Here is a 27,175-nt window from a genome sequence, read left to right on the forward strand (position 1 = left end):
TGGAGGAAACAACCCTATTTGTTAATGCCTTTTGGGTTTTGCCATGGAAAATAAGTAACATACAGCTATGTTCTCTACGCCCTACCCCTGGGGCAGAACAAAGACCAGAATTCTCATCAACCCACTGAATGGCTGAGTCTATCTCAGCTTAGTTTTTATAAACAGAGAACATTAACATGATAATACCGACATATATTTGGTCAAAGTCTAAACACTTTTTCGACAAAATACATTTTATGATAATATCCATTCAATTTCCAAACATATGTAAATTTAGATTTTCAGCCTATAAAATTTTATAAAATTCCAGTTTACCTTCCAATGGAGCAAGCTAGTCAAGCTTCTCGATTTCAGGTGCAGAAGTCACTCTTGTAGCCTACTGTGTTAAAATGGAGGTTACCACCCCTGGGCGGTACCTATTAACACATAACCTACAGCTCCCAATCCCCTTTGCTCATTAACACGGCCACTCAGAACGCAGGCAGGGCTGTGAAGGTGGGATGTGCTCACCCCAACAAAATGCTAAGTTTTGCTTTGCTAACAGGCTACCAGGAAGGAAAGTCATTATACTTGAAATTAACCTTTAATATGTTTTTCCCAAGAAAAGAAAAGATGTGAGTACTGAAGCACAGATGGAAACCACTGTGGTATTATTTTACCCGATGACTTAAAACTGCAGTACACTGTTTTACCACGAGCAGCCAAACTCCGCACAGCACCAGTCAATTAAACAGAAAATGTGGAGACAATCAGGTCTACACCGACATGCCTGGAAGATATACAAGACTCCCATAAGTTCTGTGGCCTCTGCTGCTGCTGCTGTTGTTTTCAAAATTCAAAACTTCGACAACCTAATGGGCAAGTGTGTGCACATTTAAAACATTCCCACCCCAGATGCTAGGTTTAGTAAAGTGTTGTAAAGGAGGCAGTCCACATCATAAGTTATTAGAACCAGAGATGCGGAAGGTCCGAGAAAATGAACGTTTCAAATAATTCCATGTTAGCATTACAAAGGACTTCCCCAGTAAGTAGTTTTTGGCTAAATGATGACAGCAGTATTTCCAATTACACAAGTTGTTTCTGTGAGTTGTCTGAGTATCTTAATCATTAAAATGTCCCCTCTTTTAACCATGCTAGCCCATGATTAAAAGATTCCTACTTTCACGTCCCTTTAAAAATTTACTGTGAATAAGGTCCCTCGAAGTAGTTGATTACAATTTTTTAATAAATTACACAATGGGATCCTTTTCTTTTTTTTTTAAATAAAAGATTAAGAAAGTAAAGAAGGATTCCATCATATTTTTAAAAACTTTTTATCTTGGTTTATTTTCCTCGTAAATTTACGTATGGCTTCAAAGTTTAAGTAAGTGGCACTTGGCTTCTGGATGTTTCCATGATCTATCAAGTTGCCATGTCATTATAAAGAGAGAAGGTAAATAAATGCTTCATTTCATATATGGGACGGTTTATAAACATTTTAAAGAAATCAATAATTTATGTCTTTCAACCCATTTATATTTCCATGATTAGACTTTTAAAGTGGCTTTGGAATTAGCATGTTTTGAAACAACTGAATAAGCAAGTAACATTTACACCTAACCGTGAACCAGTTGCTACATACCCAGGTACTCCAGCAATGGCAAAACATCTAAAGGCTTCTCCGCCTCTCTTATCCTCTTAATCCAAAACTACGTGATTATCCTTTTCTGCCCTTGTATTTGCACTTGTGCAGTTTAATGACTAGATATTAAAACTCATGCTTTATAAGCAAAACCTTTCACTTATGGACACTTAAAAAGTACATAAAAAGTGCAGACTGCATTTCTTCTCTGCCGTGCTTTCCCTCAGTAAGGTCACCTGTGAGGACTCAAAGCACATCCGTAATACATTCAGAGTTCTCTACATTCGAGTCAGCGAATGTTAATTCTCCAACATAAACTCAAGAGAGAATAGTCAGCCACAAAATGGACTCTAAATTCAAAATGGCAAAGGCTACCGAGACAACTCCATAGAAACCCCACTGAAGCAGGAGTGAAATTCAGGTCACTTCTGAGCAAAGCTCATCACAGATATTTTGTGGTCGTTAAAAAGGTATTTCGTTTTAATTTGGATGCTGGGAGCCAGACGTCCTGTTTCAGAGTGCTAATGCAAAATGCTAACCCAGGAGCACGCAAGCCCACCTAGGTACCACAGGGCTCACTCTCCTCCTCCAGTGAGAGCCCTCGGAGGTCTACTGCTGACTGACCCCCATTTGGGGGTGGTCCGCCTCTGGCTCCTCCTCTTCCACGTCTGCACTGTACTCTTCAAATGCATCATCGTCTGCATCCGGAAGCCCCAGTAACTGCAGGGAGAGAACGAGAGAGCAGCTGTTGAGTGCCAGGTGGACCACAGGTAGGAAGACAACCAAAGGCATCTGATCCCAATTAGACAGCACTTTACACAGAAGCTACGGATGTCCTGAGAGAGTCAGCTATTCCTACAATTATTTTGCTAAACTTAGACAGAAATGTCAGTTGGTTTTATTGGGAAGCCTGGAGAGTCTCTATTTTTAAATATCAAAACACGGCACCACATACCACACGTGCGCAGAAACACAGTATCTGTGTGCGTGCACACACATCCAGGTTGTTAGCAGTAGCATAAGATGAACAGTGCTGACTGTCCCATCAAGATGTCAAAAATCTATTCTCTATTTTCTCTCCTAAAAACACATGATGCTATTATTTATAACACACCTCTAAAAATGTGGAGACAACTAAAATGTTCAACAGAAAAATGGTTAAATAAATTATGGTGTATCCGTAAGGTGGAATCTTATATATGCACTTTAAATGACATTTTTGAATAATTTAATGATATAAAATATGCATATAAGTGTAGAAAGAGCATGACAAAATTCTACTTCATTACAATAGATTTTCTTAAAATTCATATAAATTATATATATATATACACACACACACACACATAGAAAAAAAGACTTCAATGAAATACATCCGTATATTAAGAGGTTTTTTTTTAGACTGTGGGATTATGAGTTAATTTTTTTTCTTTTTATCTTTTCATATTTTCCAAATGCTCTATAAAGATTATCAGGGAAATTCACAATAAACATCTGTTCAAAGCGCTGGCTGGGCTCTGGTTAGAGATGCAGCGCCATTTGCTAGGCCTGTTCAATACACCGCACTCTCGTGCAGGCAGGAAGCCACAGCCTTTGGCTCTCCCAGGCCTGTCTGAGAGAACCAGGCTTCCATCTCCTAGCTCCTGGACGAGAGCTACAGTCGGCTCGTGGCCGAAGAACATCTTTACAGAGGGTTTAATCACTTGTAGGCAACTTCACTGAGTGGCCCTAGTGACCCAAACACTAATCGCATTAAGACACTAACAGTGAGACCGGCCATTCTGTCGTTCTGTTTCTTTTGCTCTGCCTCCCTAGCATCATGCCACCCCCTTCCTCCCAATCCCTCCCAGTACTGACATGGGGACAGGGCGACCAGAGTCCCTTCACTCTGAAGTTCTCCTGCTGTAGCTCGCACAGAGCCCCACAAAGGCACTTAGGACAAAATCGTCGGCTAGGCACTGTTGGTCACACTCTGCACGTGTCCTGCCAAGGTGCGTACAGCCTGCTGCAGACACGCGCTCTCCCCTTAGAGCTCAGCAGGTGCAGCTGCCTCAGACAGACACCGCTGACGTGGACAGGAAGGGCCGGCAGAGCGGATCTCAGCTCGGCCATCCAGATAGGGTACAGCAATCCCGGGTGGGAGAATGGAGAAGCCTCTTTTACTTGCTACAACTCCTTTCCAGATTTTAATGGATGGAATAAAAGACAAAGTTTGCCTCCAAAGAGAGAGAAAATGAAGGCTGGTCACAATGAACATGGATGACTACTATTTTGGTGGTCAGTTTTTATTTGAAGAGCTATATGACAAAGCAAGGTCAAAGTGTCAAGTAAGTAGTAACATTTAAAAAGCTGGTAAAACATAAATATCGTTGCCACCACCAGGAACTCCAGAATCTCCTAAACAGCAAAAGAAGATACAGAAATCCAACAATAAATGTAACTATTTGTTGCACTGAAGCGTATCATTTAAAAGAGAAATGGCCAATGGGCTCCCTCTCACTTAACAGAACTGGCAGGTGGTGGCTGCCTGGAGCTTCAGGAGGACGCTGAGGCCCAGTGGGAAACGTCACGTCTGCAGTGGCAGCCATGGATAAAGAGGCACAGCTGCGGCAGGCGTCTGTGTACCTGCCATCCTTGTCCTAAAGAGACGTGCCATGGATGGTTCTTCTCCATGGTACACCGAGGTGATTCACACTGACCCGGACCATCAGTAGCATCAGACACCCTCCTCTCTGCAGCTCAGAGAGCCCGTGGAAGGGGCCCCAACAGGTCAACCCCTCCCTTCTCTCCTCCTCCCTACCCTCCCTTAAATGTGAATCCAAAGCACCTAGTTCCAGGTCCCAGCACATCAGCCACATGGGATGCCATTCCCTGAGGCCAGAAGTATTCTGACTGCTCTTCCAAGAGCTGCTCACCCCCTGCCCTTGCAGAAGCGGGAAGGAGAAGCAGTCCTCTGTGGCCTTCCGGACTTTTAAGGCACCTTAGTGCAGGGGCTGCAGGTTCATCGAGAGGCTGTGTGGAAAACACACCGGGACTGGGGGCCAGAAGCCAGGGGTCTAGTTGGGGGCCTCTGCCAAGTCCCCACCTCTGCTGAGCCTCAGTGTCCCTCTCTGTAAAGTGGGAACATGACACCTGCTCCACCTCACACAGTAACTATGGAGATTAAGTGAGAAAGCGAAGGTGGCCGGGATCTGCAGACTGTCGAGCCTTAGGCAAATGTATCGAGCTGCGTTTTCTCACTTCTTGTGTTTAAAGCACAGTTTGATGATGCAGAGTCACTGCTGCCTCCATAGACTGACTGCCTGCGGCCAGGCTCCACCTGCCTCTCCTGCTGGGTTTGCCTTGGGGCTACCTCACTATGCATCAGGCTTGCGGTCAGCATTCCACTGAACCAAACGATTTTGTAACGCTTCAGATTTAATAATAATAGTTAATATTAACTTACCATCTACTAGGTACTGTCTTAAGCAGCTTTACACACATTAATTCCTTTGGTCCTTGTAATAACCCTGTGTGGTAGGTATCACCATCATCCTCCTTTACCACAGACCTGGACAGGTTGAGGACCCTGCCCAGCATTGCCCAGTCAGTGGCAGAGCCAGGATTCAAACCCAGGTCATCTGGCTTCAGACTTCACACGCTTAACCACCAGGCTACCTGGGAGACTCCCGTCTAGCTGTCAGTGCTGTTCCTGTTAGCTGTAGGTTTCAATGTTTTCTTCTGGGGACCACACCTTTTAAAAATACAATATGCAATGTATACATGCTAATGTCTACATTTATGAGGAGGTACGGTTTGGAAGCATGTATAGGAAGTACCAGACTAGAATTTGCCTGGAATTCTAAAGGATAGCATTCCCACCTCTATCCCCACTCCCATCTATGGTGGGCAAGTCTACATTTCACTTCTCGGTCCAAATTTTCAGCAGGCGAGAAGATGTGCATCAGACACGGGCAGCGCAGGCGGACAGGCAGACGGGGAGGAATCCTGCAGTCCTTGCTCCTGCTGCACCCACACATCCTTACATGTAAAAGGAGATGGGCCAAAAACCCTGAAGTGACTGCTTTACGTAAATTATTCCTGACACGTACAGTCATTCATTCCTATTTCAGGGAAATTTTTTCAGTTGACTATGGGGGGGGGAAATGTCTTTTTTTTTTTTTTCACACCAAAGAAGAGTGTTGGCATTTCCAGGGTCTTGCTGTCCACAAGGACTTGTTCCTCTGGGCTATCTACGATCACATCTGAACTGCTGGGGCCCATCCATCCAAAGAGGGTTGCACTTGAAAGGCAGAGCTGCCAACCCTTGAGAATTAAAGTTCTTCAGACCCAAGAGAGAGAGTATCAGTTATCTGTAAGACCCACTCCAGGTCTTTTGAACAAAGGTGTAAACCACTTGGGCCACAGTCAGCTGGCATTTAGCATCCGCCATCTTGAAGGGGGCACTCACGTGGCAGTGGGCTGGAGCATCTTCTTAAAGGAAGGGGAGGAGGTGTCTATGTCCTGGAGAGCAGAGTTGGTCAGCTATGGCTTTGGCTCATCTAGTGAGTGCCCTGTGGCTTTACAGGTCCCTGAACGCTCCTTCCACAGCTCCCTTCAAGCAGTATTTCTCATCCTTCACGTGTGTAGGTGTGTAATTCACTCAGATCTACCTAAAACGCAGATTCCGATTCAGCGGGTCTCATGTGCGACCTGATTCTGCATTTCTAACAAGCTCCTGAGTGATGGGGACACTGCCAGTCCCGAAGCCAGATTCTAAAGCATCTGGGAGTCTGACAGCGCTGACCTAAGGATCATGACGCTGGCAGTAACGCGAAACCCGTGATGTGGTCTGGTCGGTCAGTCTGTCTTCTTGACGCTGGAGAAAAAAGGGGGCAAGATGGATGTAGGACCAACATGGGCAAGAGCAGTAGATGCTCTCTTACTTTTGGGGGCCATTATACTTTCTAAAAAAAAGAAATTTTGAATATTCATGACATAAGCAAAAACAAAAGCAAAAGATAAACTTAAATTGTCAATATTCAATGTCTATTATAAAAACTCACATGTGTGCATAATCTTTTCTCATCAGACTTTCTGACTCATTGGGGCAGCTTCCCACGGTGGACTATAGGAATAGAAGAATTGGACTTTTTCTGGACCACAAAGGATTTTCATGTGGAGTTTGATCCCTGTTTCCCTAGCCACTAGTGGCAAACCAAAAATATCAATCTTGTTCATGCTGGTGAGTTAGAATTAGGGGAATTTTTTGGCAGAAACACCTCTACTGCTTGAGAAGAGAAAGGTGAATCACACAGCAACCCCAGGAAGAGGACCAGGATCGTGAGAGTGGAAGCCACAGCGACCACAGGATCTAGCTGCAGGCTGGGCCGTCAGAGCAGCATGAACCAACGAGCACACAGACCTGCACCAGCAACAGGTGCCTGCTGCCCTCCTGCCCACACTGCCAGTCCGGGGGGAGAAGGATAATTCTCTAGGAAAGCAGTAATTCCTGGCTATGCTCATAAAACTTTCAGAGAATTTGAAAGGGCAAACATAATGTTTAGTTTTGCAGCTAAACTGGAAATAGTAGGCTAGCTCTTCTCTTATAACCTGTTTTTTAACCGGGGCTAAGTCTGTCAGTTGTCACTAAATAAAAAACATGAAAACCTTGCAGGGGAAAAAAAATGAATGGCACGATCACCATTATTTAGGGTCATAACCACTGTTTTATTATCTAGCTCAGTCAAGCGAAGACCAGCAACCATCAACTGAGGGTCACACTTAAGAAAAATGCAGAGCTCCGACGACTGTCCAATTCACATTTACCAAAGCTACTGATGGGTGTCTCCAAAGCCATTACTGGTAGTAGTGCCTGCTCGTGGACAGCAGTAACAGCCTGCTTGGCATTTTCACTTGCATACACATACCACTTGACATGCCAGCAAGAAAAAATAACTAGGTCAAAATCATACCTCTCTGAGAGGTCATCATTAGCAAGATAGGAAGTCACTGGAGAGGAGCAGAGTGTGGGTCCCACTCGAGGAGGAAAGATGGTTGGCCACTTCCAGAGTTATCTACTCATCCAATAAACATTTCCTAACACCAGAAATTGAGACTAACCTCAGCATGGTGTCTTTTGACTTTGACAGTCCTTTGTGTTCTCAGTCTGATTTCGAAGCTCCCCATGAATCCATGAAGACGGTGAAACAGGTAATGCCCCCATTTTAAAGATGGGGACACTGAGGCTGAGGGATCTGCTAGAGGCCACATGGCCTGGGAGCAAGGCAGGGCAGGGTGATCCACCTTCCCCCGCTGGGGACATTTCTAAAGAATTTGAGGTGAGGCAGCCGAGATGGGCCCTTCCTGGACTCTCTCCCTGGCCAGCCCTCCTCCTGCTCTGAGCATGTTGAGGTCATGCCATTCTTCAAGCCCCAAGTCCTCGTGAAGCCACGGCCTGGCTCTCTGTGCCTCAAAGAGCCCACTCAAGATGATATTCCTAGCACTTCTCAAACATCATAAATGATACAGCTTCTTTAAAAAAGCATGACCTATTTTCTGATTATGCGATTATAGAAAACTTAGAAAGTATGGAAAAGAAGAAGATAACTATCCATAACCCTGAAGCTCTTTGGTCACATGTCACTGTGGGAAGACAGGAGCGTCCATTCATTCTCAAGCATCTAACACAGCAAGTTGTGTGGATTAGGAACTCAATGAATGTTTATTATTTTGCCAAAACCAATGCTGATAAACTTTTGCCTCACCCCTCCAATACCTTTTAAAATCCTTTACCTTAGTCAAGCATGCTGAAATCACTTAGCAAATTGTTTTCTCTGTCCACTAAAAACTAAGATTCCCACAAAAGGTTTCACTAAGTCCTGCTCACTTCTCAACAATATTTTATCTAGTATCCACATCAATACTAACGTGTATTTAGTGCTTACCATGGATAACACACTACACTGAGTACCCACCAAAAATTACATTGTATAATCTGCATGGTAACCCTAAGGTAACTATTATCAGCAGTTTCCTAATTTTACAAATAAGAAACTGAGAAACAGAGAGGTTAAGTCACTTGTCTAAGGTCACACAGCCCGCAAGTGGCAGAATTGAGATTCAAACGCAGGCAGCCTGCTCACAGAGCTTGGGTTCTTCATATCGGTAGTATCCTGCTCCCACATAACTGGGTTAAGAGAACACAGGCAAAACCTCCCGTGGTACACGCTCACAAATGTCCTCTCAGAAACAGCTCCCCAAAGAACCAGCAGAGTGGAATACGCACAACAGGGAATGGGACTCCTTCACTTCTGCACAGCCTGGAGCAGAGGGTCTGGAGCCAAATAAATGCTCTGTCTTATAACGTGGGCTCTCTCTGTCCGGTTATGTGGCTGTCTCTTCTCCCAGAAAGTCAGCGCCTAGAGGGCAAGAACTGACTCAGCTGTCTGTGTCCTGCCCCTCACCCTCTGAGGTGGTGTTCTGGAAACAGCAGGAGACTGATATGTTTTGTTGAAAACGTGACAAAGAAGTAGAGGAAAAATAGAGGAGTAAGATAGCTAAAAAGAACTTTTTTTTTTCTTTTCAAACCCAACAACAGAGGGCTTGGTGGGGAGGGAGAGCTTTGACTGAGATGTTGTTTCAGAAGGGGGCAGGCAAGGAAGAGAGGGGGAGAGTGCTCAGCTACAAAGTCTGCATGTTGAACACCTGCACGGCCTCAGCATTGCTGACGGGACCGCTGAGGAAGGGCAGAGGCGACCCGACTCTCGGCCTGCGGATGCAGGAGTGCCCAAGCTTCAGCAAAGTTAATTGAATTTGCTTGACTGATGCCCAAAAAGACAGCAGAAGGCTGTCAACAGACAGGTGCTTATCTCTCTGGAGAGACTGCATGAGTAGGCGCTGGGGCTGCGGCAGCCAAGGGAAAACAGGGGTTCAAAGCCAAGGACAGGGCTGTTCTCAGACAAGGCAAAAACATTCCTCCCGGGGCTGCCCCGCTACACACACAAAGCAGCTGCACGAATGGATGAGATCACCACAAATTTTCAGGGAGATGATGTGCAGGTTTTATCCCCATGATAAGCTGTAGCATTTGGGTGTTTCTTCAACAAATAGCGCAACTATGACAACAGCAACAAAACCCTTTCCTATGTCTTATTTCTAAACCCAAGGCTCCCTTATAGAAAACAAGCACTTTTACACAAATGGCACCCCTGGGAAGAAACGCACTATTGAGTGGAGAAGGACAGGGCAAAAGTTTCCCCACTGATCTCCACAGTTCTTTATTCAGACTCTGTGACACTCCCTCTCCTCCAATCTGGGACACATCCTACCTGGGAGAGGCCCAAGGCCAGCATGCGCTTCACCTTCCCCAGCCCTGAAGCGGTGTCTCCTGCCGGCCTTGCCCTCAGGGCAAACAGGCCCAGCCAGAAGGTGGCCAGCATAAAGACCTTCCCCACCAAAGCAGCACAATGCCAGGTCAAGGCCTCCTCCACTCAGGAGCAACATCGCTGCCCACAACATAAAGCTCCACTTTAGAAAGGAAACCTGGGCCGGCGCGGTGGCTCACGCCTATAATCCTAGCACTCTGGGAAGCAGAGGTGGGAGGAACGCTTGAGGTCAGGAATTTGAGACCAGCCTGAACAAGAGCAAGACCCCGTCTCTACTAACAATAGGGAAAAAAATTAGCTGGGTGTGGTGGTGTGCACCTGTAGTCCCAGTGCTCAGGAGGCTGAGGCAGGAAGATGGCTTGAACCCAGAAGTTTGAGGTTACTGCGAGCTAGATGACACCACTGCAGTTTACCCAGGGCGACAGAGCAATAGCCTGTCTCAAAAAAAAAAAAAAAAAAAAGAGGAAAGGAAAGGAAAGGGAAGGGAAAAGGAAAAGAAACCTAGAAGCCAGCAACATCAAATCAAATCCGTGTGCCCAACCCCTCCCCATTGCTCCAGGGCAAGAGCCCAAGCCCTTCCGTGACTACAGGGCCCCGTCATTCCAGACTCATCTCTCACTGGTCCTGACCTCCACTCCCCTCTTCAGCCACATGCTCCCCCTGTTCCTCGAACACAGGTGTCCCCCACCCTGAGGCCTTCATTCCTGCTGTTCACTCTCCCTAGAAGGCTCTTCCCCTAGGTTTCCTCACGGCCCACTCCTTACTTCAGGTTTTAATGCAATGTTACCTTCTCAGCAAAGTCTGCCCTGGCCCTTTAATCAAAAGTTTCAGGGCCCCTGACACTTCTTACCCCTTTATTTCTTTTCTGCATGGCATGTATCACTGACACGTTGTATGTTGTACTTATTTATCTTGTCTCCCCCTTACTAGAATGCAAGCTCTATGCGATCTAAGCTTTTCATGTGTTTGGTTCAGGTGCTAGAACTAGGCAGTAAAAGTGCCACGTGCCTAGGATTATTCACTAGGCACGTGGGACAAACTGGTATTTTGAAGTCAAATGTCTATTTTGAATGACCCAAACTGGCTTAGAAAATTAACAAATAAAAAATGAACTGGATGGACAAATGATACGAATCAGACAGAGTGACAAAAGCCACGGAAATTCTATTTCTTATAATGGTGGACTAAATGCGACCAACTCTTCCACTAAGAACTATTAAAAAAGCTGGATTAAATATGAAAAATATCTTCCTAAATATATTGAAGAATTAGAACCAGGAGAGGTAAGCAAGCCTAGCACAGAAAGCTGCTTTTTGCCCGAGGGCATCTGCTGACCTGGAAGCAGCAGCTAGAAACCTTATTGCTTTCTCGGCCCTCTCTAAGAGATCGGGGACCAAAGTCAAAGCCCAAGGTCTTCCAAAGGAGCACACTATGCTACATAGTCCCCACTTTAGGCTGGGCCCCCAAAGTCCACACCCTCACAAGGATGAACTGAAAGAGACCAGATCCGCAGCCCGGCTTCTCATCCCCAAGCCTGCAGAGAACCGCGAGCCTTAAACCTTCTCAAGGTGGTCTCAGACTGATAGCACCCTCACGTCCTGGCAGAAGCAAACAAAAAATTCTGGAAGAAGTTACTGTCATCTTAGGCCTCAATTTATTCCTATATATAAAATTTCAAATACAATAACCTACACATAGAGATAATCCAACACACAAAGAAACAAGATACCAGGCATGAGAACCAGCAGAAACAAAAGACAAAGCAGACTTAGAAAGCGCAACATCAGACAGAGTCTATGCCCAAAGAAATAAAAGACAAGCTGCAGAACTTCAACAGAGAATTAGGTAGCATTTTTTAAATGTGAAAAATAATTAAAATACTTAAATAGACATTCTAGCAAATACCATGGAACATGTGGAGTATTTAGGGTGGGCAGGGAATTGCGCTTGGGGGAAGTGTTGGGACACTGGTAATCTGACTTGATCTTCCAATGAAGAGAGAGGGAAACAGGTCATCTTCGAAACAGGGGTGAGTGTTCATTTTGCAGGTTTATCAGCTAGAATGAAAACAGGCTGTCAGCTAGTCATAGAAATACAGATTCCTAAATCCCAAAAGAGAGGGGGGAAAAAAAGCAAGCTCTCTATTAGAGACTTTTTAAAAAGAGAAAAAAACAGACCCAATATTGAATTTCATCCTTCTCCATACCCACAAATGTGGCGGTATAACCTTAAGTAGCTTTCCGGCAACCCCTAAATATAGGCCCCACTGTTATAAAAGAACCTCCATACCACTTGCAAGCATGTTGGTTTGAAGTCTGCTGGCAGAGAACAGGAATGCTCAGTTGTCTCACAAAGGATCTGTTTGCTTCCTCCCTATCAGGGATTCTCAACTCAACTCAAGTGATGCTAGAAATAACCATCATCCCTGCGACAAACAGCTGTGTCACACCCGTCCTCGTCCCTGTCCCCCTCCCCGCCGCCCTCAGCCTCCCCACACTGGCTGCTATCTCTAAGCCACAGGGCAGACAAGAGAAAAACAATTAGTCATCCCAGGTTTGCCCACCTTCCCCGACACCCTTGGTATTCAAAACACAATCGCTATAGAAAACAAGCCATCTCCCGGAGCCAAGCAGGCACCTACAGGTCTGAAAGACTTGAAGACTTTTTCCAAGACTTCGTGGAGTGTCTTCTTGCCGCAGGAGGAGATGTAATCCTGTGCTAGCTGCAAGAAAGGCAGGCAGTCCTCGCTCTCGCTCCACACGTGCTGCATGCCCACGGGTGGGAGGGAGAAAACAAAGACACACACGTCATTACACTCAGTGTGAGATACAGAAAGCCAAGCAGAATTTTTAAAAATTACATAAATTTGTAGACGGCCTCCCATTCCAGAGTAAAATCCATATAGTCATTCTTCACTGTTTGCACTGTAGGGGATCAAAAAAATGTCTAATCCATAGAATCCCCCCAAGCTCTGGGTCTGTAAATTCACCTGCTCTGGTTGCCACTGGATCTGCTCGCACGAAGCAAAGGGGGCAGTGGGGTAGACTGTCCTCACCTGGGATTTCCACGGCTCACCTTCTCATGCAGGCTAAGAGTGGTTTGCAGACAGGAGGGAGGACAAGCCAGAGCCTTTGCCATCAAAACCCTTAACTTTGCCTTCAGCTATGGCTGAAGGATCAATTAAGCATGTTTGTAAGCACTAACTTGGAACAAGACATTCTTTACCCAGACCAGCCTGTGAGTGGGGGTGGTGGTAAATTTACTGCAAAATGAAATGAACTTAGGGGAACCCACAAAGTCATCTCTAAGTCACCAGGAAACGAAAGCTTTGCTTTCCTTCTAATTCTTTTAAGAGGGCATCTTACCCAAACATCACTTTGCAATGTAACACTTACTGAGAAGAGATTGGTTCTAGGTTTTATTTTTTTCTTAAGGCTGGGTGAGGCTTTTTTCCACACGAGGATATCCATTTTAGCACATCTTTAAGACTAGGCATGCCTCTCCCACAAATGTTCAAAGATCTAGAACGAGAGCCCAAGACACAGGCCTGAGTGATCTCAATGCAGAAGACCCTACTCTGCGTATTTAGCTAGGCAGAGGCACCAGGATACCAGGATCACATCATGGTACCTGTCAGGTACCAAGAATCGCTGTTTAGGGGGGACCAATCAATGACAGCTCCCCACTGGCAAAATAGTGTTGAGGCCTGGAGAGAGGAAGGCATTTGGCAGGTAAGAGCAAGACGCAAGGGCTAGGCACAGGTGACAAGATCTATTTGGAAAGATAGTCCATGGCAAGCACATACTTACCCCATCTAGTAATACAAATTATGGAGGCACTGCCCAGAAAGTTAGATGCCTGTCACTCAATAAAAACATTTCATCTCCTTCCCTCTCATGCAGGATTTCCAAGAACTAAATCTATAGACTTAAAATACTGCTCAAATCCAAGCAAAAATAACTAGGTGGTAACATGCCACCTTTATACCCCAATTATCTGCTTCATAATTGTAATGGTCCATTTCCGACACTAGTTACTCTCATTCCAGCAGCCTTCTTGAGTGGCTTCCTTCTCGACCTAATAAAGACAACATCCAGGTGCTCTAGGTTTAGAGAACAGCTCAAATGTTCTTCCCTATTAATTGAAGACCCCTAAAGCTGTCGAGCCACTGAAATGTCATTTATGTAATAGTCTCTTACATTGTACAAAAGTATAGTAGTACAAAGTACTTTTATATCCATTATCTCACTTGATTTTCAATCAGTGGAGAAAGTCCTACTTTAGTAAGTTCTGCTCAGCATCTATTTTCATACTCAAATGTATAGACGTTCCAGTGTATTTCAAATTATAATCCAAGTTAAAGATGAGATTAACATCTAGCACCACACTTTAAGCCTGCCTTCTATAGACTTGTGAAGGTTGGAAAAGGAGTTAAAAGTTAAGTGCCTGGCACAGCGCCTGGCTGGCATGGATAGTCAGTAAATAGGGGACATGAGCACCTTCTTTCCCCTTTTACATCTGCAAGAGGGTCGGGGAGCAACAGGGGGCGTTGAGCTTTCTACCTGCCACAAGGCTAAGGTCACATGATGAGTAAATCAGACACCCAATGTGACGTCACTGAGAACACTACCCAAAGGACATGGTGACATTAATTCAGAAGTAGGTATAGCTGTGAAAAACTTGTATATCTACTTTTTTAAAAAGGACATTTGGGCTTTAAATTACAAAGTTAGCTGAGAAAAAGCATATTGCTCAAACAGTAACAGACTTGCAACAGATCCACACCACTTGGTAATATGACAGTTTATTTTTTCACTTTTATCTTTTTTTAGAGACAAGGTCTTGCTCCGTTGCCCAGACTGGAGTGCAGTGGTGCAATCATAGCTCACTACAGCCTCGAACTCCTGGCCTCTGGCAATCTTCCTGCCTCAGTCTCCCCAAACACTGGGGTTATGGGCATGAGCTACTGCACCTGGGCTAGACAGTGTACAATCTCATGAAGAGATTGTTTGTGCCACAATTTCCATTACTCCACTTTTGGAGTTGTTCATTTATGGACTCCATGTTGGAGAAGGAGGACTTAACACTCACTAAAGGGCCTTCCGTCTAAATTTCCTTCATTGGGCTGTCTCTCTCTCCTTGGATTCCCAATTTTGTTGGTTTTGTGGATTAAAAAAAAAATTAACTGAAATTTGTCCACATGATAAAGTGAAGGAGCACAGGGTCTGGACTCAGATAGACCCAGATGTGCAGGGCCACCTAAAAGACATCATTTACTACCTAATTGTTTTATATCCATTGTATCTCATAAGAAGAAGAATTCAATTTTATTTAAGCCTCTTGCTTCCAAAATTAATCAAGGCAGCTGTCAAAGGGTCATATAATACAAGACAAGATGAACCAAAAAATAAGCCTGCAGTTGGGGGTTAAAAAAGGACAAAAGAAAAATAACGGAAGGAAATAAGATAAAAACCAAGAGTGAGATTAGGACAGAGTGAGGTATAAGGGCCTGGCTACCTGCTACAGATGGGACCCAGATTTGGCGCTAGAGCTTTCTAAGTGGGACGATCAGTCCAGTGAGGCAGTGTCCACAGATAAAACAGGCTAGTTCTTCAGGAAAACTGACAGACAAGGGGCTGGGGCCAGGAGGGTTAGGAAAATATAGGGGCCCTTTCTAAAACTATGGGGGGGCAGGGGGAACATCTGGGGGCAGGGCTGAAGTTCCTGAAAACACGATTTGGGATCTAGTTTTGTACAAACAGGCAACTGGAGACCCAGAGTCCTGTGCCACTGGGCGTGGCCACAATAAATTCAACTTGGAAAATATTTTAAGCATGTGTAACCAAACACCCACTTTGGCCAGGAAAAGACTATGGCAGGAATCAGAGAACTTCTAGCTCTGAACAATGCAATGCCAAGGCAAATATGGATCTGGGGGCAGAGCGTATTGACTTTCCAATAGGGCAGCAGTTAGGGACTGGCAGACTGCAGACCTCCCTGTGATGGTGACGAGAGGAGAAATGCCAGGAGAGGCTACACGAAGTAGAGGAAGGCAGGGGGCTGGAGCTTCAGAGTGCACCAGCATCACCCGGAGGCTTATTAAAACACAGATTGCTGGGCCCCACCCCCAGAGTTTCTGATTCAGTGGGGTGGGGGGAGGCTCAGGCGGCTGGTTATCCGAAACCACACTTTGAGAACCACGGGCAGAGCAGAACTTGCGCTAACTACATATCTGAAGGGGGTAGGACATTTAAAAATCTTAATGGAAGAACTTAAGCAATTGCCATTACTGACTACAACCAACTGGCCTCCACCATCCCTACCCTGAGCGGCCTACTCTTTCCTACAGAAATCCCTGGTGTGAATTTTGATTTGCATATAGGCCACCTGTGACCCTTGTTTCTATGAAGTTGGGCCAGAATTTATTATAAAAGCTTGCCTAGTTTAAGACAATATAACAATGTCACCTGCAAATAGGAAGATGAGCACCTGTTTTTTTAGAGTGTAGGTGAGAATATCAAATTTACCAAAAAGTGGTATTTGATCATTACAGTAATTCAATCCTACAAAAATGTGGGGGGCACAATCTACATGCTCCTGCTGTTGGCAATTCTGGTGGGTATGCTGCTGCGCTTCCTGCTGAGGCAGGGTGGGGGTGGCAGGGGAGTTAGGAACACACCTCTGTTTCCCTCCTTGGACACAGTTATCTGATGGCCCTTTGGGGCCCTTGCTCTGTGTCTCTCTCCCTGTAGTACTGAAGTGTGGGTTTCCCTCCACTCTCAGTACTGGGGGAGTCCATTTTGAGTTGGTGCAGCTTAATCCCAAATGGATTCCTGTCCTCAGAACAGATGGCAGGAGAAGATAAAAGCCACCGCCACATCATGTCTCCCTGTTTCTGTGCCGGGTGGGAAGGGCATGGTTGGCTAGATGACAGCCAGCCTGCTCTTTGTGTACCACTGACCTGTTCCATCAGGGTAGAAACTGAGGCTGAGAAAGGCTAAGTAACTTGCTGGTGGTGGTACAGGGAACAAGGGGCAGAGCAGAACATCAGCAGAGGGGCATGTGTTTCCAACACACTCTGTATGCGATGTTTTTTTGTATGTTTGTTTTTGAGACAGAGTCTCACTCTGTTGCCCAGGCTAGAGTGAGTGCCGTGGTGTCAGCCTCGCTCACAGCAACCTCAAACTCCTGGGCTCAAGCGATCCTCCTGCATCAGCCTCCCGAGTAGCTGGACTACAGGCATGTGTCACCATGCCCGGCTAATTTTTTCTATACGTATTTTTAGCTGTCCATATAATTTCTTTCTATTTTTAGTAGAGACGGGGTCTTGCTCTTGCTCAGGCTGGTCTCAAACTCCTGACCTCAAGCGATCCTCCTGCCTCGGCCTCCCAGAGTGCTAGGATTACAGGTGTGAGCCACCTCGCCTGGCCTGTGTGCGATGTTTAGCCTGAGCCTCAGCACGTAACGTGTCAGGCACAGGGCAGTCCTAAAGATGACAGGAGACAACCTGTAGACTGAGTTGTCTCCCTTCAGCAGGGGCCCAGTAAATGCTTATTCCTATCTATTTGAACTCGTATTAATGTAACTTCATTCCCCTCAGGATTACCATTCCAAGAATATAAGAGGACATAATTTTTCACCCAAAATAATCTCGATATGAATAGTGCACAGCCATTGTGGAATGCCTTGCAGTCTATATGCACAACCACATGAACTACTCCTCATTTAACCCTCACAATAATACTAACATAATATAACTATCCCCATCTGGCAGGTGAAGAAACTGAGGGTAGAGTTTAAATTAGGCAAGAAAGTACCTTCTCTCTACTATATCACCATATAAACATGACTCAATCTCATTTAAATAATATTTTCTTTCCTCAAAATGAAAAGGTTGTTATTTGATCACTTAGTTAAGAATAAAGTCATGCTCAGACTACCAATGGGGAAAAAATATATATATACATATACAAACACATATAAAATTAAATCACACAGTCCTTCCATAAATAAAGTCTTTTTCTTTAATAATAATAAGGTTGCTATCTTTGTTTCTGTATTGAGGAGGGATTAAACTATACAAAATTTTAGATCCAAACATGTCTCTGATGGGCTGACAGAAAAGGCAGGAGAGTAACAGTCCCTCCTTCTGGCAATCACTGGCGTCCAGGCTGCAGGGGGGCAGGCAGTGCTCCTTGTTCAGAGAGCTCCTTCCTCCTGGCCTGGGCCGAGGCAGGAATGCAGCTGGTGCTCACACACCCAGGAGTGCCCTCTGTCCATCTGGCCCATGAGCGGCTCCTGACACCCCACTCCAAGCCTGACCAAACCCTCAGGATCTTCCGAATTGGCAGAAGAAGGGAACGCTCTTGGCCCCCTCTCCCCAGGGCCAGGAGCCTGCCTGTCACCCCTGTAGAGCCAGAGGGGTGGCCCTGCCTTGAACTCCCTCCACACACAGGCCGCTGGCAGCTTCATTTTACCCCGGGGGTCTGACCGTGGTGGTCCACAGAGAGAGGCCCCAGTCCGGGAGGCTGTATGGAAAGGGACAGCAGGGACAGGACATCCTGTGAAGCAAGACCAGGAAAGAGTGTGCAAGGGCCCCAGGTGCTCCAAAGTGGAGGGAAAATAAAAAGAAGTCTTTGTTCCTAGGCCCCTGGAGCTACTGGCCTGACCCTGCCTGTGGGCTGTTCTGTGCGGTGGAGGGGACAGGCCTCCGGGCTTGGGCTCAAGTCCTGGCTCTGTCACTTCTTGGCAGTACAGTCCTGGAGGAGGCCCTTAAAACCACTGAGCCTCAGGTTCTTTGCCTATAAAGTGGGGGTAATAATACCTGCCCCACTGAATTTTTGTGAGGTGCAATAAGAAGCCACGCTTGAACCCAGTCTGGGTTGGGTCCCCTGCTGTCACTCGTGTGATGCTACGTATTCCATATAGGACTATGGTTCAGGATGCTCTACCATATTAGAGCTGGTGGGAAAGTTAGCAAACCTTGCTGTGCCTCAGCTTCCTCATCTGTAAAATAGGGATAATTTTAGAGACTACCTTGAGAGATTACTAAATGAATTCATATGTGCAAAGTGTTTAGAACAGAAAAAAGTGCTGATACTTAGTAAATTAAACATAAGTGGTAGTTCTTATTGTTGTTCAAAGCTGAATTCTTAAAATTTAACATCTGTCTTCTACAAGGGCTGTCCAGAAAGTATTCAGCCATTGTTAATATAACAAGAACATATTACATGGCTGGATACTTTCTGGACAGCCCTCTATACCAGACTATAATTCATTCATTCATTCTTATGAATATGTATTGAGCACACATCATGTTCTGACACTGTTCCAAGTGCTAGGATACAGCGATAACATAGACAACATCTCTGTTCTCATGAAGCTTTATAGGCTAGAGGGGAGGCAGAAAACAAAAAAGAAAATATTAAGTACTAATGAGTGCTTGATAAAAGAGGGCGAGGAGAGGAAACATGTGGTTAGGAGAGTTTCTCCTAGGCCTGAATGGCATAAAGGAGCCAGCCATGTAGTGATCTGGGGCAAGAGTGTTCTAGGCAGAGAGAACAGCAAGTGCAAAGGCCCTAAGGCAGGAATGAGCTGGCATGTCTGAGGATTAGAAAGGCCACTATGGCAGGAAGGCAGAGCAAGTGGGGGCTTGAGGCCAGGGCAAGAGTTTAGGTTTTATTATAAAAAGGATGGAAGTCAGTTAAGGCAAAATGGGGAGTGGTGGTAACATGATCTGGACTATATTTTAAATAGATCCAAAGTAACTGCTGAGTGGATACTGGCTTAGGGTGAGGGGTGGGTTACAAGCATGGAGAGAAGTTAGGAAATAAGACGAAAAATGATAGTAGCTTAGACTAGTGTGACAACATGCGGTGGAGAAAAACAAGTGGAAAGTGCATATATTTTGCATATATTTTGATGAATTGGTTGCAGGGAGCAATAGAGTAGAACTAAGGCTGTCCCTTAGCTTGTTGGCTTGAGCAACTAGATGGATGATGGTAACATTTGCAGAGGTTAAAAACAATAAGATGAGCTATAATATCATTTATTGAACACTTAAGTACAAGTTAGGCACTGTTCTCAAACAACCCTGCTGGAGAGTCCCTAATATCATCCTCCCCACTTTAGGCAGTATTCTCAAATCTCAAACACCCTTGCTAGGGAAGCACTAATATTATCATCCCCATTTTACAGATGTAGAAACTGTGACATAGAGGGGTTAAATTTCCTGAAGCACACAGAAGTGGGGAGCTGGGGTGCAAACCCATTAGTCTGATTCTAGAGTCTGTGTGCCTAACCACTATACTACACTGTCTCTTGGCTACTAGGTAAACCGGCTCCAGGAGTATGAGGGCAGAGACCCTATTTGTATTCCAGATAGACCTGGCCTGGTACAGAGTAAACCCTCAATAAATGTCTGTTGAATGAATGAATGACATGAACGTACTTTGTAAATTAAGAAATGCTATGTAAATATCCTAACTGTTAATAAATCTTTCAAATAACGGGAATTCCACTCATCTCAATTTTTTTCTAATGCTTAACAACTTTTCCTTGGAAAAGGAAAAGAACTGAGGTAGGACACTTATTAGAGGCAAATAGCAGCTTGACAACCTGGCCTGGGACAGATTCAAGAAATTTGGCCAAGAAAACTCCCTCGGCTGGCATCTTGTCTGGTATAGCCTCCAGGAACTTTGGAAAGTTCCATTTTACCCAAGGAACTATTCCCTCACCCTATCTTCTATCTTCCTATCTATTCCCTTTAAATTGTCAGTGAATTAACACTTGAACACTTAGAAGGCTTTTCTTCCTGCAGGTGGGAAAATATTTAAGATAAAGGCCTGATTATATAAATAATGTCTCTGAATGACGGTTTGATATACATATTCAAGGCAAGAGAACAGCCTTGAATCTTCCTTAGCCCACTTATTCTCTTTGAAGTCGTTTCTCTGGGTATGCCCCCCTGCAGTCCCAGCAGGGAGTCTGTGTGGGATCCTCCCCCATAAGATCCAGAACTACCAGCGACTCTTGCCCTATTTTACACAGAAAAGAGGGGGAAAGGACACTGGCAGAAGAAGGAAGACAGATCTGGAAGGGACTCTAATCAAATCCTAACATCTTACAAGTTACATGGACTCCGGTGCCCTTTCCGGGATATCCTGGGGGCTTTCTAACACTTTTGTAATGGAGTGAATCCCTTTTCAAAGATCCCCCATTCCTCCCAATACCAAAAGACACTACTTATTCTAACTACAGTCAAGATGTGCTTACATGTATTAATAGCTCGCTTGCTCTTCACAGGTATCCTGTGATAGAGACATTCTGAGGAACCCCATTTTACAGGTGAGAAAATTGAGGCCTTTAAAAAAATGAGACAAGCTCTAAACTCTGGGTAACCCTAGGTCTCTGATCCCAAATTTGTGGGGCCCTTGCTCTGGGTCAGGGACCGTTACGTGCTTTTATCTACATAAACAACTGGGCGCCGGTATTATCATACCAGTTTTTGGATGTGGAAATTGAACTAAGGAGGGCATTTGACCAGAGTCACAGAGCTAGAACTCAAATCTGGCTGTCACCCAAGGCCATCCCTCTTCTGGAGTGCCCTGAGGGCTCAGGTGTGTGCTTCTCCTCCACCGGGTAGGGATGGTGGAAGGGGTATGCTTTATTGGCCAGGCGTGCACAATACTTCACCTTGCCCGAACCAAGAAAGGCGGTCTTGCTGTCTAACTCCTTTGCGAACTTCCAGTGGGTGGTCGGGGGCCAGAACCACAGCCCAGCTTTGTCTCACCCCACCTGAGTAGCCTGAGCAAGGCCACGCCTCCGCACCGCCCCACCTCCGTCCACTGGGGCGGCAGCAGCCCCAGGCTCAGGCCAGCGACCACACGGTAACCCGGACCCACAGCCGCCTCCATCTTACATTTGGGGACCATTATTTATTCCCCGTCCTTACAAACACTTCAGGGAGTGCCATCCTCGCTCCGACTCCCCCCCTCCCACCCCAACTCCCCTGCCCTCCGCATCCTCTTCCTAAACTGCCAGCGCCAAGATCCCAAGTGGGCGCAGGATGCAAAGTGCAAGGTCTGGACGCCGCAGTTCCAGGTCCCCGTCCCTCCGAGACGGGGGGTGGGGAGATCCTCCCTCATCTGCGAAAGCCGATGGTCTTGGGCAGGGCCGAGGCTGCCGCCTTGGCCGGACAGAACCCACCCAGCTACATACACCTCGTTTGCAGCTCACAGAGGAACAGTGGGAGCACGGGCGCAAAGAGGAATAGGCGTGCCCCTGTGTGTGTCTGTGTTAGTTGGGATGTATGCGCACGCGCGCGTGCGTTTTTAAGATGCGGGTGTAATTTCGCAAAGAAGGTCCAGGAGATCGGGCATCGCCAGTGTGGACAGAGCTTTGTGTCCAAAGAGGCAGCGCAAGGAATAACACGGGGGCGGGGGAGCCGGGGTTCTCCGGGCGTGGCGATTCCATGAGTTGCGTCTGAGCACTGGGAGGGGTGCGGGATTCCTCACCCGGACGGGACGCCTGGGTGTAGGAAGCTCCGGACTTAGCATCCTGCGGGAGGGTCAGTGAGCCCCAGCCCGGGCTAGTGCGACGCGGGAGACACCCCCAGGATGCTCCAAGCTAGTCACCAAGCACTGGCCGCGGGGTCGCGTTCCCTCCCGAAACAGCGCTCGCAGGAGGGCTAAAGGCGGACTCCAGGGGGACACCACACCTCCCACCCCAACCCGGCTCCCCAGCCCGCCACCCACCAGGCCCCACCTGGGGCGCTGACAGCGCCGTGCCCGGCCCGGGAGCTTCCCTCGCAGAGCAACGAGCGCGGGGTGCTCGGCGAGCGGGTTACGCCCCCCCACTCGGTGCCCACCGCCTCCCCACCGCGCGAGAGCTCGGCTCAGGGACGCGGCCGCGGCGTCCACGCTCCCGCCTGCTCCGGCGGTCCCTCCCCCAGGCACTCACAAAATTGTCGCCACAGCCGTTGTCCGGACACAGCACGTAGAAGGAGACGCCGGGGTCGGCGTAGAAATCCATCCTGCGCTCGGTCTCCTCGGTAGCGATGAGCTCGAAGGGCGTGTTGGAGCACCATTTCTCCGCAACGTCGGCCAGCTGCTGGAAATCCATCGTGGCCCGCCGCGCCCGCCGCTCCCTCAGCCTCGGCGCTCGCCGCCCGCTCCCGCTCCCTCCGCCTCCCGCCCGCCGCCCGCCCTCCTCGCTCCTCGGCGCCCTCCTCCCGGGCGGGCCGCGCGGCGCGGCGCTCGGCTAGGCTCGGCGCGGGCTCCCGGCGGGCGGCGGGCCGGGCAGCTCGGCTCCCTCGCGGTGCCTGGGCTGGAGCCGGCTGGGACTGTTTACATGCGGTGTGTAACAGGGGCGGGCGGCGGCCGGGGACAGCGCGGCGCCGCGCCCGCGGCTCCGCCCCCGCCCCGCCTCCCCACGCCCCCTTCGGGCCGCCCGCTAGGCTGGCGCGGCCGGGCCGGGGCCGGGGCCGGGGCGCGGGGCGGCTAAAGGGGCGGCCGGCACCTCCGCGGGCCCCTCGGTGTTCCCCTCCGCTCCCGCCCCCCTTTATTTTTAAACGAACCTGGAGCATCCCGGGCCCTGCCGCACGCAGGGCCGCCCCTGCCCGTGACGTCATTGGCCCTAGCCAATCACCGCAGCCGGAGGCCTGCGCCGCGGCCTGCGAGCCCGGTGACGTCACAGCGCGGGCCCGGGATCCGCGGCTCGGCGGGTTACCGCGAAGCTGGGCGAGCTCCTATAGCCGGGTCGGCGTTTACGTCGAGCTAGCGTTTTCCCCAGGGCGATTTAAAGGCAAGGGAGGCCACAGAAATGCAGACAACTTGGACTTCTCTGAGGCTAGCAGTGGAAGGGCTGAGAAAATCCAAGGAAAAGATAATTTTTATATTTTCAGAAACCAAAGTTCTGTCCTCCGATTGATGTAAAGGAGTGTCTCCCCTGAATGCATTTACCAGACAGTAATATGAATGTCCATTTGGAGAGGAAGAGTTGTGTGTGTGTTTTTGTTTTTGTTTGCGTTACATAAAGCTGAATATTTCTTAGAAATAAGCCTCAGAAGACTAGCTTCACTATTACTCAGCTTGAATTTATGTTGCGTAACCTAAAATGGTCAGCTGCTGGTATGGAAGAGGAGAAAGTACATTTTCAAACAAGAATATGTGGCCCAGCGATTGCACCTGTTGATTGCTCATTGGCTGCTGGGCATGGGACAGGCATTACTGGATTGCAGAAAATGCATTAGACAGAGTCCGCGCCTGCAGCACTCGAATACTGCAAGCAGAGACACGTTATAAACATTCAATCGGCATTTTTCTTTGAAGTGTGTCCTCTCAACCAGGCACGGTGCTAGCCCTGGGGACATAGATATGAGTAATAGGTGGCACCACCCTCAAAGAGCTCACTCTTTAGCCAAGAGAAGCTCCTGGCCCATTGAACAACACACCCTTTAGTCAATGGAATAGATGTGATTCCGGAAAGTTTTCCGCTTTGCGTATTTCTGGAATAGGAATTCTTTTTCCCTTGACTCCCCTTAATAAAGCAAAGCTGCATTCCTATAGTGAAAGTAGGAACTCCATTTAATTTTCTGGTGGAGGAAGAGGTTAGGGTGCTCAGCCCAAAGGCATCCTGGGCTTGTGTCTTTCTGATCTTTTTCCTGTTGGGAGTTGTGCTTAACTAGTTAATGGTTCTATGTAACAATTTCCCGACTTCGTAATTTCCCCTCTTCCCTTAAAACAATCCATTTCAGTGAACATTTATGGAGCATATCTACTAGGTACCAGACAAAGGTGCACAAAGTCCAGTTTTTGGAATCAAGGAATTTATACACTGTAAACTAGGCAGGATTCTAAGATGATCCCCAAGATCCCCGCCCCTCTAGTGTACACACACATTCTCTCGGTTATTCAATTAAACACTAATCTAGATGTGAGGGATTTTGCAGATGTAATTAAGGTTCCAAATCAATTGACCTTAAAGTAGGGAACGTATCCTTGGTAGGCCTGACCTAATCAAGTGAACCGTTAAAAGGGCCTGGACTCTTCCTGGAGAGAAATTCAAAGTTTGAGGTAAGTTCATGCAGTGGAGATCCTCCACTGATGGCTTTGGAGATAGAAGGGGCCACGTGGCAAAGATCAGAGAGCTGTGTCTAGGAGCTGAGAGCAATCCCTTCCTGGTCTATAGCCATCAAGGAAACAGAAACTTCAGTCTTAGAATGAAAGGAACTGAATTCTGCCAACAATGAGCTTGAAAGCATATTTTTCCTCAAAGTTCTTGTTTTTTCCAGACAAGAACTGAACCTGTTACCATGATTTCAGCCTTGGGAGATGCTGAGCAGAAAACCCAGTTACGCCGTGGCTGTGCTGGGATTTCTGACTTTCAGAATTGTGGGCTAATAAATAGGCATTGTTTTAAACTGCTAAGTCTGTTTAAATTCTTCATGCAGCAGTAGAAAACTAATACACAAGACTATGGAAGACAGACACAGGAATATAAAAATGCAATTTGCTGTTGTAAAGTTTCAAAATGTTGCTTTTTAAAATAATTGTGAGTGCCTCAAAATAGCACATGCTTCCTTGCAATTTTACCTGTTCTACCACTGAAAGCATAGTAGGTGTTAGTCTGGAAATTCCAAAACTGAAGAATCCCTTAAATTTGATACAAAATGAAAACTACATTGCTTTTCTCCTTTTTGGGAAAGGGGGATTTTTTTTTTTTTTAAATACTGCATTTCAAAATCAACCAAATTTGCTCCAAGTGATGGATGACCACAATTACAAAGTTAAATATATTTATCAAATACTTTTTGTCAGAAAATGAAAAACTCTCATGATGAAAAACAGAACTCTGGGTACAAAGCTATTGCACAATTAATTGAATAGATACTGTTGGTTTCCTTAGAAAGACACTGAGATAAAGAGCAAAGCTTTGGAGTTCCATATCTGGATTGATTCCCACCTCTGCAGTTTTAAGTTTTATCTACATCTGCAACTTCCTTAATTGCCTTGAGCCTCAGTTTTCTTTTCTGGAAACAGGGACAATAGTGAGATAAAGTATGTAAAGTCCTTATCCCAGAACCTGGCACATAGTAGCAACTCAGTAAACACCATTGTTACTCTTAATCTTCTTCTTAGGTATGATTTATAGGAAGATCAGCTGATGAATTTTAAGAATAAAATTTAGGAGTGACATGAGGGTGATATCATGGTGAGTATAGGTCACAGATGAACCTAAATCTCATTTTTTCCAAGCATTTAGAGCAGCGTTTCTCAACGGCAGCACTACTGGTATTTGGAGCTGGTAATTCTTTGTTGTGGGGCTGTCCCGTGCATTGTAAGATGTTCAGCAGCGTTCCTGTCCTCTACCTGCTAGAGGCCAGTAGCATCTCCCTCTCCCCTTCCGTCTCTCCACTGTGACAACCAAAAATGTCTCCAGACATTATGTCCCCTGGAGGGCAAAATTGTCCCCACTTGAGAACCATAGATTTAGGGAGAAAAGTCTTGCACCAGGTCTCTGTCGGTCATTCTTATTAACTAACGGGAAAAGTGCGCACATAAAGCAGCTGAAATTCATCCTGGGAAATCACTTGAACCTTGGTTTCTTTAAAACAAATGTAAAAGTCACCAGTTTAGATAAGGACATAAATCTTCACCCTGCCTCCCTACTGCTTAGGGAGAGTCCTATGAGCCTTCCCATGTAGGGATGTAGTCAGGCCCCATGTACAGGGCAGTGGTCATTCCAGATCTTCAGACAGGTGTTTTGTGCAGCCGGAAGGTGAAGGAACACCAGGGCCTCCTGAATCCCCTTTCTTGTGTCCTAATAGCCTTGAGCCATGGTTTGGAAGTAAAAGGAAAATTAAAATTTATCCCTACCAGTGGGTAAAGACTCGTGCAGTCTTCCTTGTGTTTAAAGTTTCTGTTCCTTTATAGGAAACTGGACTTTGCTGTCTCTGAAAACCACCATTTGTCTTTGAGAGATGTGTGTTGGCAAGAAGGGAGGCATATTCCAACCCCACTGGCCGGGAGGTCTCAGGAGCCCAGTTTAGAATTGCAAAGACTCTCCTACTAAAGCTGACCCTGCCACCCACCCCTGTTCTTCCCTGGTTTTTATTTCTGTGTGTGTAAAGTTGACTTTCACATATAATTTGACCTTTTATTCACTCCTACATTATAAGTCCATTTAA

At 46.5% G+C, this 27,175-nt stretch overlaps 1 protein-coding gene across 1 annotated transcript; it reads right to left on the reverse strand.

Moving 5' to 3' along the window:
• Positions 1-1,351: 1,351 nt before the first annotated feature.
• Positions 1,352-23,185, reverse strand: MTURN (maturin, neural progenitor differentiation regulator homolog). The gene is made up of 3 exons (XM_069462026.1): positions 22,948-23,185; positions 12,629-12,751; positions 1,352-2,341 (listed from the first exon to the last, which is right to left on the reverse strand). The coding sequence occupies exons 1-3, from the start codon at positions 23,107-23,109 to the stop codon at positions 2,231-2,233; spliced, it is 396 nt and encodes a 131-aa protein (XP_069318127.1). The 5' UTR covers positions 23,110-23,185; the 3' UTR covers positions 1,352-2,230.
• Positions 23,186-27,175: the final 3,990 nt, after the last annotated feature.

Source organism: Eulemur rufifrons, chromosome 29 (genome assembly GCF_041146395.1).
Source record: "Eulemur rufifrons isolate Redbay chromosome 29, OSU_ERuf_1, whole genome shotgun sequence".
Lineage (NCBI taxonomy): Eukaryota > Metazoa > Chordata > Mammalia > Primates > Lemuridae > Eulemur > Eulemur rufifrons.

Excerpts from the sequence above, each read along its gene's own strand:
- MTURN (XM_069462026.1), bottom strand. The coding sequence starts at position 23,109 with ATGGATTTCCAGCAGCTGGCCGACGTTGCGGAGAAATGGTGCTCCAAC. Across the intron at positions 12,752-22,947 it reads ACGGCTGTGGCGACAATTTT|CACGTGTGGAGCGAGAGCGA; the intron begins GTGAGTGCCTGG and ends GTGGGCATGCAG. Across the intron at positions 2,342-12,628 it reads TCTTCAAGTCTTTCAGACCT|TTACTGGGGCTTCCGGATGC; the intron begins GTAGGTGCCTGC and ends CTCTCCCTGCAG.